This window comes from Phalacrocorax carbo, chromosome 29 (assembly GCF_963921805.1).
Source record: "Phalacrocorax carbo chromosome 29, bPhaCar2.1, whole genome shotgun sequence".
Classification (NCBI taxonomy): domain Eukaryota; kingdom Metazoa; phylum Chordata; class Aves; order Suliformes; family Phalacrocoracidae; genus Phalacrocorax; species Phalacrocorax carbo.
In genome coordinates, this window is record NC_087541.1 from 865195 (window position 1) to 879073 (window position 13879).

At 76.2% G+C, this 13879-nt stretch overlaps 4 protein-coding genes across 4 annotated transcripts in view; 2 read left to right on the top strand and 2 right to left on the bottom strand.

Annotated features, from left to right (window-relative positions):
* OXA1L (OXA1L mitochondrial inner membrane protein) overlaps window positions 1–13879 on the bottom strand; it is a 257560-nt gene that overhangs the window by 26652 nt on the left and 217029 nt on the right. The gene's annotated exons all lie outside the window — the stretch shown is intronic.
* IRF9 (interferon regulatory factor 9) lies at window positions 35–3606 on the top strand. Its single transcript, XM_064475526.1, has 8 exons — window positions 35–249; window positions 362–551; window positions 855–940; window positions 1018–1081; window positions 1154–1228; window positions 1740–2138; window positions 3109–3224; window positions 3430–3606. Exons 1-8 carry the CDS (start codon window positions 58–60, stop codon window positions 3502–3504), a joined length of 1197 nt encoding a protein of 398 aa, XP_064331596.1. The 5' UTR covers window positions 35–57; the 3' UTR covers window positions 3505–3606.
* On the top strand, window positions 5071–10973 carry REC8 (REC8 meiotic recombination protein). Its single transcript, XM_064475427.1, has 15 exons — window positions 5071–5595; window positions 5687–5755; window positions 5906–6060; window positions 6747–6822; window positions 7216–7327; window positions 7417–7599; window positions 7905–8076; window positions 8201–8246; window positions 8306–8381; window positions 8453–8566; window positions 8676–8924; window positions 9259–9509; window positions 9802–10014; window positions 10471–10577; window positions 10759–10973. Exons 1-15 carry the CDS (start codon window positions 5540–5542, stop codon window positions 10971–10973), a joined length of 2094 nt encoding a protein of 697 aa, XP_064331497.1. The 5' UTR covers window positions 5071–5539.
* On the bottom strand, window positions 10925–13869 carry LOC135318315 (importin-4-like). Its single transcript, XM_064475493.1, has 6 exons — window positions 13406–13869; window positions 12989–13106; window positions 12362–12468; window positions 11927–11997; window positions 11283–11399; window positions 10925–11025 (listed from the first exon to the last, which is right to left on the bottom strand). The coding sequence occupies exons 1-6, from the start codon at window positions 13444–13446 to the stop codon at window positions 10976–10978; spliced, it is 504 nt and encodes a 167-aa protein (XP_064331563.1). The 5' UTR covers window positions 13447–13869; the 3' UTR covers window positions 10925–10975.

Genomic DNA, 13879 nt, shown 5'->3' on the forward strand with positions numbered 1-13879 from the left:
CGGGGTCGCGGGGCCCGGCCGCGAGAGGAAAGGGGAGGGGGGGCGGGGGTGGTCGCCATGGCGGCGCCCGGGGGCGGGGCCGGGGGCGGGGCCGCGCGGAAGCTCCGCCCGTGGCTGGTGGCGCAGGTGGAGAGCGGCCGCTTCCCCGGGCTGGTGTGGGACGACGCCGCGCGCTCGGCGCTGCGCATCCCCTGGCAGCACGCGGGCAAGGGCGGGGCCAGGGGCGGGGCCGGCACCGCCCTCTGCCAGGTGAGGCGGGGGGGGGAGGGGGGGAGGGGGGGGCTGGCTGTGGGGGTGGGGGTGGTTGTGGGGCGGGGCCGGCCCTGGCGCCCCGCGCTGACGCGGGGCGGGGGCGGGGCAGGCGTGGGCGGAGTTCAAGGGGCGGCTCCGCCCCGGCGCGCGGCCCGACCCCGCCGGCTGGAAGACGCGGCTGCGCTGCGCCCTCAACAAGAGCCCGGAGTTCCAGGAGGTGCCGGCGCGCTCGCGCCTCGAGGGGCCCCGCCCCTACAAGGTGTACCGGCTGCTGCCCGCCCCGCCCCCCCCGCCCCGAGGTGCGCCGGGGGGGGGGGGGGGGGGGGCGCGGATGGGGGGGCCCCGGGGGGGGGGGGCGGGGCCGCACACACACGGTCATCGGGGGAACCGCCGTGGCGGGGCACCGGGTACGGGCGGGACACTTATGGGGGGGCCCTTGCGGGGACGGGCCCTTCTGTGAGGGGGGCGGGGGGCGGGGGGGGGCGTTTATGGGGCGGCACCACCCCTTGGGGGGGGAGGGGGGGGGGGGCGAGGGGACAGACGGACCCCAGGCAGGGGGACGCGTTCCCGGGGGACACCAGGCGGCCGCCCCTCCCCCGCAGGTGGGCGGGCCCAGAAGGGGGCGGGGCGCGCGGAGAGGCGGAGCCCGGCAGCGCAGGATGGAGAGCCCCGCCCCAACGGCGGGACGGTAGGTGGGGGAGGGGCGGGGAGGGGGGCGGGGCGCCGCCCCTCCCACCCCCTCCACACGGCTGGCCCCGCCCCCAGGCGCCGTCCCCCAGCCCCGTGGAGGAGCCGCCCGAGGAGCCACACCCAGAGGGTGGGGAGGAAGGTGAGTGGGGGAGGGGTGCGGGCTGAGGAGGGGTGTGGGCGTGGCCACCTGACAGCATGGCCCCTCCCCCAGCCGAGGACCCGCCCCCAGCCCCCCTGAAGCTGGACGTGGTGGTGGACAGCCCGGAGCCCCTCCCCCCTGCACAGGGTAAGCCCCGCCCCCCCGGACCCCACACAGCCACACCCCATACTGTGGTCCTGCCCCTGGCCACGCCCCATCGCTGACCCCGCCCCATCACTGACCCCACCCTCACGTGGGCCGTATCCACACTGACCACACCCTCGCCCTGGCCACACCCCTGCCAGCCCCACCCCTCATGCCGCCTCACAGAGGCTCTAGCCCCACCCTGGCCACACCCCTCCTGTAGCCACACCCTGACACTAGCCCCACCCCCTGGAGGCCACACCACCACCCCCCCACCCGTCATGTGGCCCTGTCCCCACCCGGTTGCAGCCCCAGAGGCTCCACCCCTGGCTCCACCCACTCCCAGCCTGGCCACACCCCTCCCATGACCACACCCACCTCGGTCCCGCCCCTGCCGCTGACCCAGAGGTGCCCCCACCCCTCCCCGGCCCCACCCCCACGACCCCCCCAGGATGGGTGTGTCCCCGCCGTGGGGCCGCGCCCGCCCCGCCCTGACGCCGGGCTCCACCCGCAGGCGAGGCCTGCCTGGGGCTGCGGGTGTGGCTGGGCGGGGCGCTGGCCTGGCAGGGCTGGCTGCCCCCCGGCGAGTACCTGCTGGGCCCCCCGGCCCCGCCCGGCGCCGCGCCCCGCCCCGGGCTGCTGCCCCGCCTCCTGCTGCTGCCCCCGCCCGAGGACCCCGCCCCCGGCCCCGCCCTGCGGCGCCTGCTGGCGGGGCTCCGCCCGGGGCTGCTGGTGGCCAGCGCCCGCCGGGGGCTGTTCCTGCGGCGCCGGGCGGGGCCGGGGGCGGGGCCGGGGGCGGGGCCGGGGCTGGACGTGCACTGCCGCGCCCCCCACGGCCCCGCCGCGGGACAGGGCGGGGCCCTCCCGCCCGGGGGGCTGCTGCAGGCCTTCGACGCCCAGCGCTTCCGCCACGGTGAGTCGCCCCACGGCTGCCCCCCAAGTGACGCAGGGAGCCCGCCCCGCCTGCCCCCCAACTGCCCCTGAGGCGCCCCATAAGTGTCCCCTGACCGCCCTGCGCCCGCCCCCTAAGTGCCCCATTGCTCCCCTGTCCCTGCCCCATAGTGCTCCTGCCCTGTAGCTCCCCTGTCCCTGCCCCATAGTGCTCCTGCCCTATAGCGCTTCTGCCCTATAGCTTCCCTGTCCCTGCCCCATAGTGCTCCTGCCCTATAGCTCCCCTGTGCCTGCCCCATAGCGCTTCTGCCCCAGAGCTCCCATCACTGCCCCATAGTGCTCCCGCCCTATACTTCCCCTGTGCCTGCCCCATAGTGCTCCCGCCCCATAGCTACCCTGTCCCTGCCCCATAGCTCTTCTGTCCTATACCTACCCTGTCCCTGCCCCATAGCGCTCCCGCCTCATAGCTCCCCTGTACCCACCCGATAGCGCTCCTGCCCTATAGCTCCCCTGTCCCTGCCCCATAGTGCTCCTGCCCCAGAGCTCCCGTCCCTGCCCCATAGCGCTCCTGTCCTATAGCTCCCCTGTGCCTGCCCCATAGCGCTCCTGCCCCAGAGCTCCCGTCCCTGCCCCATAGCGCTCTTCCCCCAGAGCTCACCTGTCCCTGCCCCATAGCCCTGCTGCCCCATAGCTCCTCTGTCACTACCCCTTAGTGGTCGTGCCCCATAAGGGACCTAGAACTCCCCCACACCAGCCCCAATAGGTAACCTTAGAGCAGCCCCACGTCTGCCCCACAGGCACCCCGTATCTGCCCCACACCCCATCTTCACCCCATAGGCACCCTGTTCGTGCCCCATGGTTGCCCCATAGGCACCGCACAGCTGCCCTATAGGCCCCCATCCCTGCCCCACACCCCGTCCCCCCCACCCCATAGGGTCCCCGTCCCCGCCCCACAGCCGCCCCACGGCCCCTGACGCCCCCCTGCCCCGCAGAGGTGGGACAGCACCGCGCCGGGCTGGGCCCCCGCCCCGAGCACCGGGTGACACTGGCCGTGGGGCAGGAGCTGGGCCCCGACGATGGGCCCCACAACCGCACCCTCGTCCTGCAGGTGAGGGGCGCAGGGGGGCAGCTGTGGGGCAGGTGTGGGGGGCAGGATGGGGGAACAGATGTGGGGCAGGCTGGGGCCAGCCAGCTGTGGGGTGAATGTGGGGCCGGAGGGGAGGAGGATGTGGGGGCAGCGGTGGGGCAGGGCGTGGGGCGGGCAGAGCCGTGGGGCAGCCCCTCACACCCCTCTCCCGCCCCTTCCCCCCCAGCTGGAACAAGCCTTCGCGCAGCAGCTCCTCGACGGCAACCTGGGACCCCCCCGCGCCCCCCTCGTGCAGGCCTGAGCCCCACCGCCGGCCCCACAGCCGGCCCCACAGCCGGCGGGTCTCGACTCACCCGCGGGGCCGCGCGTCCAGTTGCAATAAAGACGTCCCAGCGCCCCTTTCCGTGGGCGAGGAGCCGCCATCTTTCGCCTCCCCCCCCCCAGCTGCCATCAGCCACAGCACCCCCCATTTCCCCCCCACCCCAGGGGTGCCCCCGTGTCCCCCCACGTCCCCCCGTGTGCCCCCACATCCCCCCGTGTCCCCCCACGTCCCCCCGTGTCCCCCCGTGTGCCCCCACATCCCCCCGTGTCCCCCCACATCCCCCCGTGTGCCCCCACATCCCCCCGTGTGCCCCCACATCCCCCCGTGTCCCCCCACGTCCCCCCGTGTCCCCCCACATCCCCCCGTGTCCCCCCACGTCCCCCCACATCCCCCCGTGTGCCCCCACATCCCCCCGTGTCCCCCCGTGTCCCCCCGTGTCCCCCCACGTCCCCCCGTGTCCCCCCGTGTGCCCCCACATCCCCCCGTGTGCCCCCACATCCCCCCGTGTCCCCCCGTGTCCCCCCGTGTCCCCCCACATCCCCCCGTGTCCCCCCGTGTCCCCCCACGTCCCCCCGTGTGCCCCCACGTCCCCCCACGTCCCCCCGTGTCCCCCCGTGTCCCCCCGTGTCCCCCCACGTCCCCCCGTGTGCCCCCACGTCCCCCCGTGTGCCCCCACATCCCCCCACGTCCCCCCGTGTCCCCCCACGTCCCCCCACATCCCCCCGCGTCCCCCCACATCCCCCCGTGTCCCCCCACATCCCCCCGTGTCCCCCCACGTCCCCCCGTGTGCCCCCACATCCCCCCACGTCCCCCCGTGTCCCCCCGTGTCCCCCCACGTCCCCCCACGTCCCCCCGTGTGCCCCCACATCCCCCCGTGTCCCCCCGTGTCCCCCCACATCCCCCCGTGTCCCCCCACGTCCCCCCGTGTCCCCCCACGTCCCCCCGCGTCCCCCCACGTCCCCCCGTGTGCCCCCACATCCCCCCGTGTCCCCCCGTGTCCCCCCACATCCCCCCGTGTCCCCCCACGTCCCCCCGTGTCCCCCCACGTCCCCCCGCGTCCCCCCACGTCCCCCCACATCCCCCCGTGTCCCCCCACGTCCCCCCGCGTCCCCCCACATCCCCCCACGTCCCCCCACGTCCCCCCACGTCCCCCCGTGTCCCCCCACATCCCCCCACGTCCCCCCACGTCCCCCCGTGTCCCCCCACATCCCCCCACGTCCCCCCACGTCCCCCCGTGTCCCCCCACATCCCCCCACGTCCCCCCACGTCCCCCCGTGTCCCCCCACATCCCCCCGTGTCCCCCCGTGTCCCCCCACATCCCCCCACATCCCCCCACGTCCCCCCACGTCCCCCCGTGTCCCCCCACATCCCCCCACGTCCCCCCACGTCCCCCCGTGTCCCCCCACATCCCCCCACATCCCCCCACATCCCCCCACATCCCCCCACGTCCCCCCACGTCCCCCCGTGTGCCCCCACGTCCCCCCACATCCCCCCACGTCCCCCCACATCCCCCCACGTCCCCCCACATCCCCCCACGTCCCCCTTGTGCCCAACCCGCCCCCGACGCATCTCGTCGCTCCCTCACGATGAGGAGAAAAGGCGGGAAAGCGCCGGCGCCCGCTGATTGGCCAGCGCCGCAAGGCGGGAAGGCGAGGAAGGCGCTGATTGGTCGCTGCTTTCCCACCGAAGTTCCTCCTCACGTCGCCTGCCTTTGCCGGCGGCTGCCAGGCGATGATTGACGGGCGGCGCTGAGGCGAGCGGCTCGCCGATTGGCCGCGGGGCGGCGGGCGGGGCGGGACGTGGCGAGGCTATAAATAGGCGGGGCGCGAAGCGCCGGGCTCAGAGCGGCGGGGACCGGCGGCGGCGGCGGCGGCTCCGCGCTCCGGCGCTTTGAATTAACCACCGCGGGGCCGGAAAACGCTGGTTTAGAGGGTTTTATTTGGGCGGGTTTTGGTCTGTTCGGGCGGGGAGGGCGCCGATCCCCGCGGGTTTCGGCTCTTTTCTTCCCTCAGCCATGTTCTACTACCCAGCGGTGCTGCAGCGGCACACGGGCTGCTTCGGCACCATCTGGTACGGGCGGCGCCGCGGCGGGGGCGGGGGGCGCCAGTTGCCCTCAGGTTTGGGGTGCATCGGGGCGCTGTCGGGTGTTTCCCTCCCTCAGGCTGGCGGCCACCTGCAGCTCCCGGGTCCTGCGGAGGGAGTACATGGGGGTGGACGTGCCGCGCGTCTGGTACGGCGGGTTGGCGGGGGGGGGGGTTGGGGGAGGAATTTTGGGGGCTTTTGGGGGTTTTTCGGAGGGTTTTCAGGGGGGTTCTGGGGCCGGTGCGGTGCCGTGGCCACGTCCCAGCCCCCCCCCGTCAATCACTCTCTCACCTCCCAGCGTGGCGGTGATGTCGTTCGTGATTGGCCGCGGCGGCTGGGAGGAGCCGCCCCCCCCGCCCGGAGCCCCGCCCCCGCGCTGCTCCCTGTACCTGGCGGCGCTGCTGCAGCTGGGGCTGGCGCGCGTGCTGCGGCGGCAGTGCGGGCTGCTGCTGGGTGAGGGGCGGGGCCACGCCGGGGGGCGGGGCGGGGGCGGGGCGTGCTGCGGCGGCAGTGCGGGCTGCTGCTGGGTGAGGGGCGGGGCCACGCCGGGGGGCGGGGCGGGGGCGGGGCGTGCTGCGGCGGCAGTGCGGGCTGCTGCTGGGTGAGGGGCGGGGCCGCGCCGGGGGGCGGGGCGGGGGCGGGGCGTGCTGCGGCGGCAGTGCGGGCTGCTGCTGGGTGAGGGGCGGGGCCGCGCCGGGGGGCGGGGCGGGGGCGGGGCGTGCTGCGGCGGCAGTGCGGGCTGCTGCTGGGTGAGGGGCGGGGCCACGCCGGGGGGCGGGGCGGGGGCGGGGCGTGCTGCGGCGGCAGTGCGGGCTGCTGCTGGGTGAGGGGCGGGGCCACGCCGGGGGGCGGGGCGGGGGCGGGGCGTGCTGCGGCGGCAGTGCGGGCTGCTGCTGGGTGAGGGGCGGGGCCGCGCCGGGGGGCGGGGCGGGGGCGGGGCGTGCTGCGGCGGCAGTGCGGGCTGCTGCTGGGTGAGGGGCGGGGCCGCGCCGGGGGGCGGGGCGGGGGCGGGGCGTGCTGCGGCGGCAGTGCGGGCTGCTGCTGGGTGAGGGGCGGGGGGCGGGGCCAGGGCGTGCTGCTGGGCGGAGCTATGGGGCGCCGGGGGGTCCTATGGGGTGCTGTGGGGTGGCCTTTTGCAGAGGAGGTGGTCCAGGTCCTGGAGAGGCTGCACCGGGCGCTGCCGCCCCCCAACATTGACCTGAGCCCCCCACGGCGGTGAGTCGGCCCCATGGCGCCCCACACTGCCCCATAGAGCACCCTATAGAGCCCTACAGCACCCCATAGAGCCCCCCATAGGCCCCCCCAAACTGCCCCATGGAACCTGCCAGTACCCCACATTGACCTCTAAGCTGCCCCATAGAGCCCCCACAGCACGGCAACACTGCCCCATAGCACCCAGTAGACCCCTAAGCTGCCCCATAGAGCCTGCCACAGTGCCCCACACTGCCATATAGCTCCCTATGGTGCCCCATAGAGCTCCTAAGCTGCTGCAGAGCTCCCACAGTGCCCCATAGAACCCTGCCAAACTGCCCCACAGACCCCCTGCAGCCCCCCCAAGCTGCCCCCCAGCCCCCCAAGCTGCCCCATAGAGCTGCCACCCCCCCCCAGGGCGCAGCAGGTGCCGGACGCGCAGGTGCTGATGGTGGCGCTGGAGTTCGCCCCCGACCCCTTCTTCGGGGTGATGGGCCCGGGGCTGCCCAGCCCCATGGCCCTGCCCCAGGTACGGCCCCATGGCGCCCCACGGCTGCCCCACGGCTGCCCCACGGCACCCCCAAGCCTCCCCACCCACCCCCACCCCCCCCCCCCCAGGTGCGGCGCCTGCTGGAGGAGCTCCCGCCCCTCGAGGAGGAGCTCCTGCCGCCCCCGGGTGAGCGCTGCCCCACAAGTGTGGGGCTGGGGGGGGCAGGGCCCGGCCTGGGGGGCCCCTCTGACCCCTTCCCCCCCCCCCCCCAGGGCCCCCCCATGTCGTGTCCCCTGAGGCCATCACCCTGCGCGAGGCCGAGCCCCTCCCCCTGCCGCCGGTCCTTGAGGTGGGGCTGCCCCATAGCAGGCGGGTTGTGACCCACAGCGGGGGGTCTGACCTATAGTTGGGGGGTGTCTAACCCACAGCAGGGGCTGCCCCATGGTGGGAGAGCTGCCCCATAGAGGTGGTGACCCATAGCAGGGGGGGTCTGACCCACAGTGGGGGCTGCCCCATAGTGGTGGAGGGCTTGGGGGGCTGCCCCATGGCAGGGGGGTGGCCCATAGCAGGGGGGGGCAGGTCCTGGCCTGAGGGGTTGTGGGGGGCTGCCCCATAGCGGGGAGGGTTCTGGGGGGCTGTGCCCGGGCAGGGGGTACCCTGTGGGGGGGTGGGGCCGGGCAGTTGTGGGGCTGCCCCACAGCGCTGTGGGGCGCAGGAGGAGCTGCCAGAGGTGACGGCGCGGGAGCTGCAGCTCCTGGCAGAGGCGGAGGCCGAGCTCCTGCTCCCTGGTGCGGGCACTTGGGGGGCACTTGGGGGGCGGGGAGGGGGCCTGGGGGGCCCCGACACCCCCCGCGGGCCCTGGGGGGTCCCAGCCCCACGGTGCTGCTGCCCCACGGCATTGCTGCCCCACAGAGGAGGAGGAGGTCCCGGAGGTCCTGAAACCACCCCCCGCCCCTCGGTGAGAACTTGTGGGGCTGGGGGGGCGCTTGTGGGGCTGGGGGGGCACTTGTGGGGCAGCCCCCCAACCCTCTCCCTGTGCCCCACAGTCCTGCGACCCCCCGAGGAGCCCAGCCTGCCCCCGCTGCCCCCCAAGGTAGGTGTGGGGCCACTGTGGGGCAGCTGTGGGGCAGCCGTGGGGCCGCCTAGCACTGAGCCCCGCCCCAGGCCCCACCCCGGCGCCGGCGGCCCCGCCCGCCCCTGCGCGACCCCCAGCCCCAGATCCCCCCGGGGGATTTCCAGGCCCAGCTGCTGCAGCCCCGCGGGCACTGCCGGGAGCTGGTGAGTCGGGGGGCGCCGTGGAGCGGGCTGTGGGGCGCCGTGGGGCAGGCTGTGGGGGGCACTGGGGGGTGCCATGGGGTGGGGGCACCCAGGCGTCCGGGCCCCACAGATCCTGCTGGAGCCGCCCTCCAAGCGCCGCCGGCCCCCGACGGAGCTGCTGCGAACGCCAACCTGCGGTGGGTGTGGCGGGGGCGGGGCCTCGGGCGGCCACGCCCCACACGCTGGCCACGCCCCACACGCTGACCCTGCCCCCACAGGCTGGCTGCCCCCGGAGCTGTGGGGCTTGTGGGGCCGCTGTGCCCGCCCGGCCCCACCCCCCAGACCCTTGGCCCCCCCCGAGGTCCCCAGCGAGGTGGAGGTGAGACCCCCCGTGCTGCCCCACGGCGCCCCCCATCCTGCCCCACGGCGCCCCACGGCGCCCCACATCCCCCCGCATCCTGTCCCACATCCCCCCGTGTCCTGCCCCACAGCACCCCGTCCTGCCCCACAGTGCCCCACATCCCCCTGCGTCCTGCCCCATGGTGCCCCACAGCGCCCCCCATCCTGCCCCCTGTACCCATGTCCTGCCCCACAGCACCCCCCAGGGGTCCCCAGCCCCACATCCCCCTGGGACCCCGCTGTTCTGCCCCACACCCCCCGGGGGTCCCCGGCCCCACGGTGCTCGGAGGGACTCAGGTGCCCCGGCCCCCCAGGTCCCGCGGGAGGTGCTGGAGCCCAGCCTGCCGGCCCTGCCCTCCTCGGGTGAGCGACCCACGGCGCTGGGGGGCGGCTGCAGGTTGCTACGGGTCGGTGTGGGGTGTCCATGGGTTGCTATGAGGCAGCTGTGGGTCAGGATGGGGTGCTGTGGGGTGGGTGGAGTCACTATGGGGCAGCTGCGTGTGTGGCTGTGGGTCGGCTGTGGGTCGCTCTGGGGCAGCTGTGGGCTGCTATGGGGCAGTGGTCAGTAGCCATGGGTGGGGTTGGCTGTGGGTTGCTCTGGGGCAGCCATGGGTCGCTGTGGGTCACTATGGGTTGGCTGTGGGTCAGCCATGGGTCACTGTGGGTCGCTATGGGAGGGCCATGGGTCACTGGGGTGGCTGTGGGTAGGCTGTGGGGCGATATGGGGTGGCTGTGGGGCGGCCGTGGGTCGCTATGGGGTGGCCGTGGGGGCGGCCATGGGTTGCTGTGGGGGGATCGTGGGGCGGCCGTGGGTCGCTACGCCCCGCCCTGCCCCCGCCCCAGAGGTGACGCTGGAGGTGGAGGAGGAGCCCCGCCCCCGGGTGCCGCCCCCCGAGGAGCGACGGTGAGGGGGGGGGAGGGGACGCGGGGGGGGAGGGGCGGGGCAGGGCGGGGCAGCCTCTGACCTCTGCCCCCCCCAGCCCCCCGCCCCCGGTGCTGCCGGCGCTCCCGGAGCGCCCCGAGCTCGAGCTGCCCCCGGGCGCCGCCCCCGACATGGCCGCCTTGCGCAGGTCAGCGGCCCCGCCCCATAGCCGGCCCCGCCCCATAGCTGGCCCCATGCCCCGCCCGTCCCCGCCCCACGGCCCCGCCCCATACCCCCGGCACCACCCCTGACATGGCCGCCCTGCGCAGGTCAGCGGCCCCGCCCCCAACCCTGCCTGGCCCCGCCCCGGCCCCACCCCATCACTGACCTCACCCCATAACCAGCCCCATCTAGTCCTGCCCCATAGCTGCCCCACCCTGTTGCCGGCCCCGCCCCGTACCCCCCCCCGGCACCGCCCCCGACATGGCCGCCCTGCGCAGGTCAGCGACTTACAGCTGTCCCATAGCCAGCCCCGCCCATAACCAACCTGACCCCCAACTGCCCCATAACCCCCCTAACTGCCCCCCAACCCCACCCCGTAACCCGCCGCCCCCCAACTGACCCCCCCACCCCCTCTGCCCCGCCCCTGGCTCCGCCCTCGCAGGCTGCTGCTGGCCGGGGCGTGGCAGCCGGGCGGGGCGGAGCTGGGGGCGCTGCTGCCCCCCAGGGCCCCCCGCGGCCTCGTGGCGCGGCTCTTCTCCCTCTGCCTCGGTGAGTTGGGGGGCAGCCCCACGCTTGGGGGGCACGACCCACCTCCCTCCCCTCCCCAACACGTGTGCGCCACCCTGCACGTGCACCCCTCCCCCCCCCTCCCCCCGTGGGGGTCTGCTCTGCCCCCCAAGGGTGGGGCTGCCCCCCAAGTGTGGGGCTGACCCCGGCTCCCTCCCCCCAGAGCTGTGCGGCGCCGGGTGGCTGCGGCTGGAGCAGGCCCGGCCCTACGGCCCCATCGCTGTGGGGGCCAGGCCCCCGCGGGCGCCCCCCGCCCTCCCCCACCGTGGGGCAGGGGGGGCACCCCTCCCCCTCCCCCCTCCCTCTCCCCCCGCCATTAAACCGGCACCTCCCAACCATGGCTTTTATTGGCTCGTCGCGCTGACATCACCCCGCTGACATCATGGCCACGCCCCCGGGGTCAGCAGGTCACTGGGGCGTCGGCCAGGCCCTGGGGGTGGCGGGGAGCGGCTGTGAGGTCACTGGGCGTGGCAGCGATGATGTCACGGGGTGGGGGAGGGGGTGAACTCGGGGCGTGACCGGCTTCACTTGTGGGGCAGGGGCGGGGTTGGTGGGGGGCAGGAAAGGGGGGGCAGGAGGTGTGGGGCAGGGTGTGGGTGTGGGGCAGGGCGACATGTGTGCGTCTGGGGGGGGGATCAGTGTGGGGCAGAGGGTGTTGCGGTGGGGCAGGGGTGGGGCAGGGCTCACCAGGGCGTGGCGCAGGCGGGCGGCGTCGCTGGGGGCAGCTGGGCAGGCCCCCTCCAAAGGCCGTGGGGCAGTGGCCCCACACGTCCCGCAGCAGCCCTACCACCCCCGCCTCCAGCTCTGGGGGGCAGGCGGGCGTCAGGGACCCCCCTGCCCCACAGCAACCCCCAAATGACCCACATCCCACCCCGTGCCCCACAAGTGTCTCTGCATCCCGCCCCACAAGTGCCTCTGCATCCCACCCCCCAAGTGCCCTGCAGCCCTCCTCAAGTGCCCTGTGCCAGGGGGCAGCCGCCCCCACATGCCCCCCAAGTGCCCCCCCCACACGCTCCCCCAGTGCCCCCACACCGGGGGGCAGCCGCCCCACACAGCACCCCCTGCCCCCAGGTGCCCCCGACATGCCCCCCCCAGCGCCCCACACTGGGGGGGCAGCTGCCCCACACAGCACCCCCTGCCCCCCAAGTGCCCCCCACACGCCCCCCCAGCACCCCATACCGGGGGGCAGCCGCCCCACACGGCACGCCCTGCCCCCCAAGTGCCCCCCACACGCCGCCCCCCCCCCAGCGCCCCATACCAGGCGGCAGCCACCCCACACAGCACCCCCTGCCCCTGAAGTGCCCCCCAAGTGCCCCCCCAGCGCCCCATACCGGGGGGCAGCCGCCCGCTCCCCACGACGCTGCCGCAGGCCCGGGGCAGCTCGGCCGCCGTGCTGCCACAGCTGGGGGGGGAGGAAGGGGGTGTCAGGGGGCCGACCCACAACAGGACCCCCAAGTGCCCCCCCCGGGAGCCCCCCAGCCCCACACGCCCCATGGGGTAACTCCGCTGCCCCACAGGGACCCCCAACCCCCACCCACCTGTGCCCCACAGTGACCCTGCATGTCCCCATAGTGCCCCAGACACCCCACAGCCCCGGCCCAGCACACCATAGCACCTCCCCAGTGCCCCATAACCACCCCGCAGTGCCCCATAACCACCCCCCAGCACCCCGTAACCACCCCGCAGCGCCCCATGGCGCCCCATAACCACCCCCCAGCACCCCGTAACCACCCCGCAGCGCCCCATGGCGCCCCCCAGCGCCCAACCTGCGGGGGGTCGCGGCCGTGCACCCCCCAGCAGGTACCGGAACACGGGCGGCTCCTCGGCCAGGTCCTGCCCCCAGCGGCAGCGCCCGCAGCACCAGCGGCACCACCTGCGCCGGCAGAGCCCAGCGCTGCCTGCCCCACGGTGCCCCACAGTGCCCCCCCCGTGCCCCCCCATGGCCCCCCGGTGCCCCCCAAGTGCCTCCCCGTGTCTCCCAGCGCCCCCCCCAGTGCCCCCCAGCGCCCCCCATGGCGCCCCGGTGCCCCCCCCCCAGTGCCTCCCTGTGTCTCCCAGCGCCCCCCATGGCGCCCCCCCCAGTGCCTCCCTGTGTCTCCCAGCGCCCCCCCCCAGTGCCCCCCAGCACCCTCTGGTGGCCCCCAGCGCCCCCCCATGGCGCCCCGGTGCCCCAAGTGCCTCCCCGTGTCTCCCAGTGCTCCCCATGGCCCCCCCACGCCCCTCAGCACCCCCGGTTGCCCCTCAGCCCCCCCCCAGCCCCCCGCACCCCCCCGGTGCCCCCATGGCCCCCCAGCACCCCCCAGTCCCCCGGTGCCCCCTGGTTGCCCCCCAGCCCGCCCCGCCCCCCTGGTGCCCCCCATGGCCCCCCAGCCCCCCGCGCCCCCCAGCCGCACCAGCTGGGCCGGCAGCGCCCCCCCGTGCCGGGCGAGGGCCCCACAGGCGTTGTCCCGGACACGCCCCGGCCCCTCCCGCGTCAGCGCCTGCGTCAGCACGGCCCGCCCCGGCCACGCCCTGGTGCGTCAAGGAAACGGGGCGGGGCTTCCGCGGGGGGCGGGGCTTCCGCGGGGGGCGGGGCTGCCGCGGGGGGGTGGGGCCAAGGGAGCCGGGGCGGGGTAACGCCTGGGGGCGGGGGCGAGGACCGGTGGGCGGGATGGGGCGTGGCTACGACAGGAGGGGCGGGGTCGAGGGTGCGGCCGAGGGCTTAAAGGGCCAGCGCGGAGGGGGTGGGGCGGGGCCAAAGGGAGAGGCACGGTTGGGGGAGGGGCGGGGCGCGAGAGGGCGTGTCCCGGACGCGGCCGATGGGCGGATACGCTCCGAGGGCGGGGCCGGCGGCCTCGGCCAGGCGCCCCATGGCGAAGAGGGCGTTGCTGCGCACCTCGGGGTGGGGGTCGCGGGCGGCGGCCGCGCCCAGGGCGGGGCCCAGGCGGGGCAGGAAGGGCGCCACGGCCACGCCAGCCCGCGCCGCAGCCCGCCTCGCCCAGCATGGCCGCCGCCCACGAGCGCTCCCCCACGCTGCGGCGACGCCCTGGGGGGGAGGGGAAGGCGGGGAGGGGGGGGTCACCCGGCTGCCGGGGCCTCCCCTCCCCCCGCCGCCCTCCCCTCCCCCACCCCGGTGCTCACCAGCGCGGCAGGAGCGGGGGCAGGGCCTCGGCGAAGAGGGGGGCGAAGGCCCCGCCCAGGGCCCCGCCCAGTGCCACCAGCCCTCCCCCGCCAGCTCCCGCAGCTCCGCCACCGCCTCGGCCTGTGGGGGGAGGGGAGGGGTCACGGGGGGGTGTCACACCCCT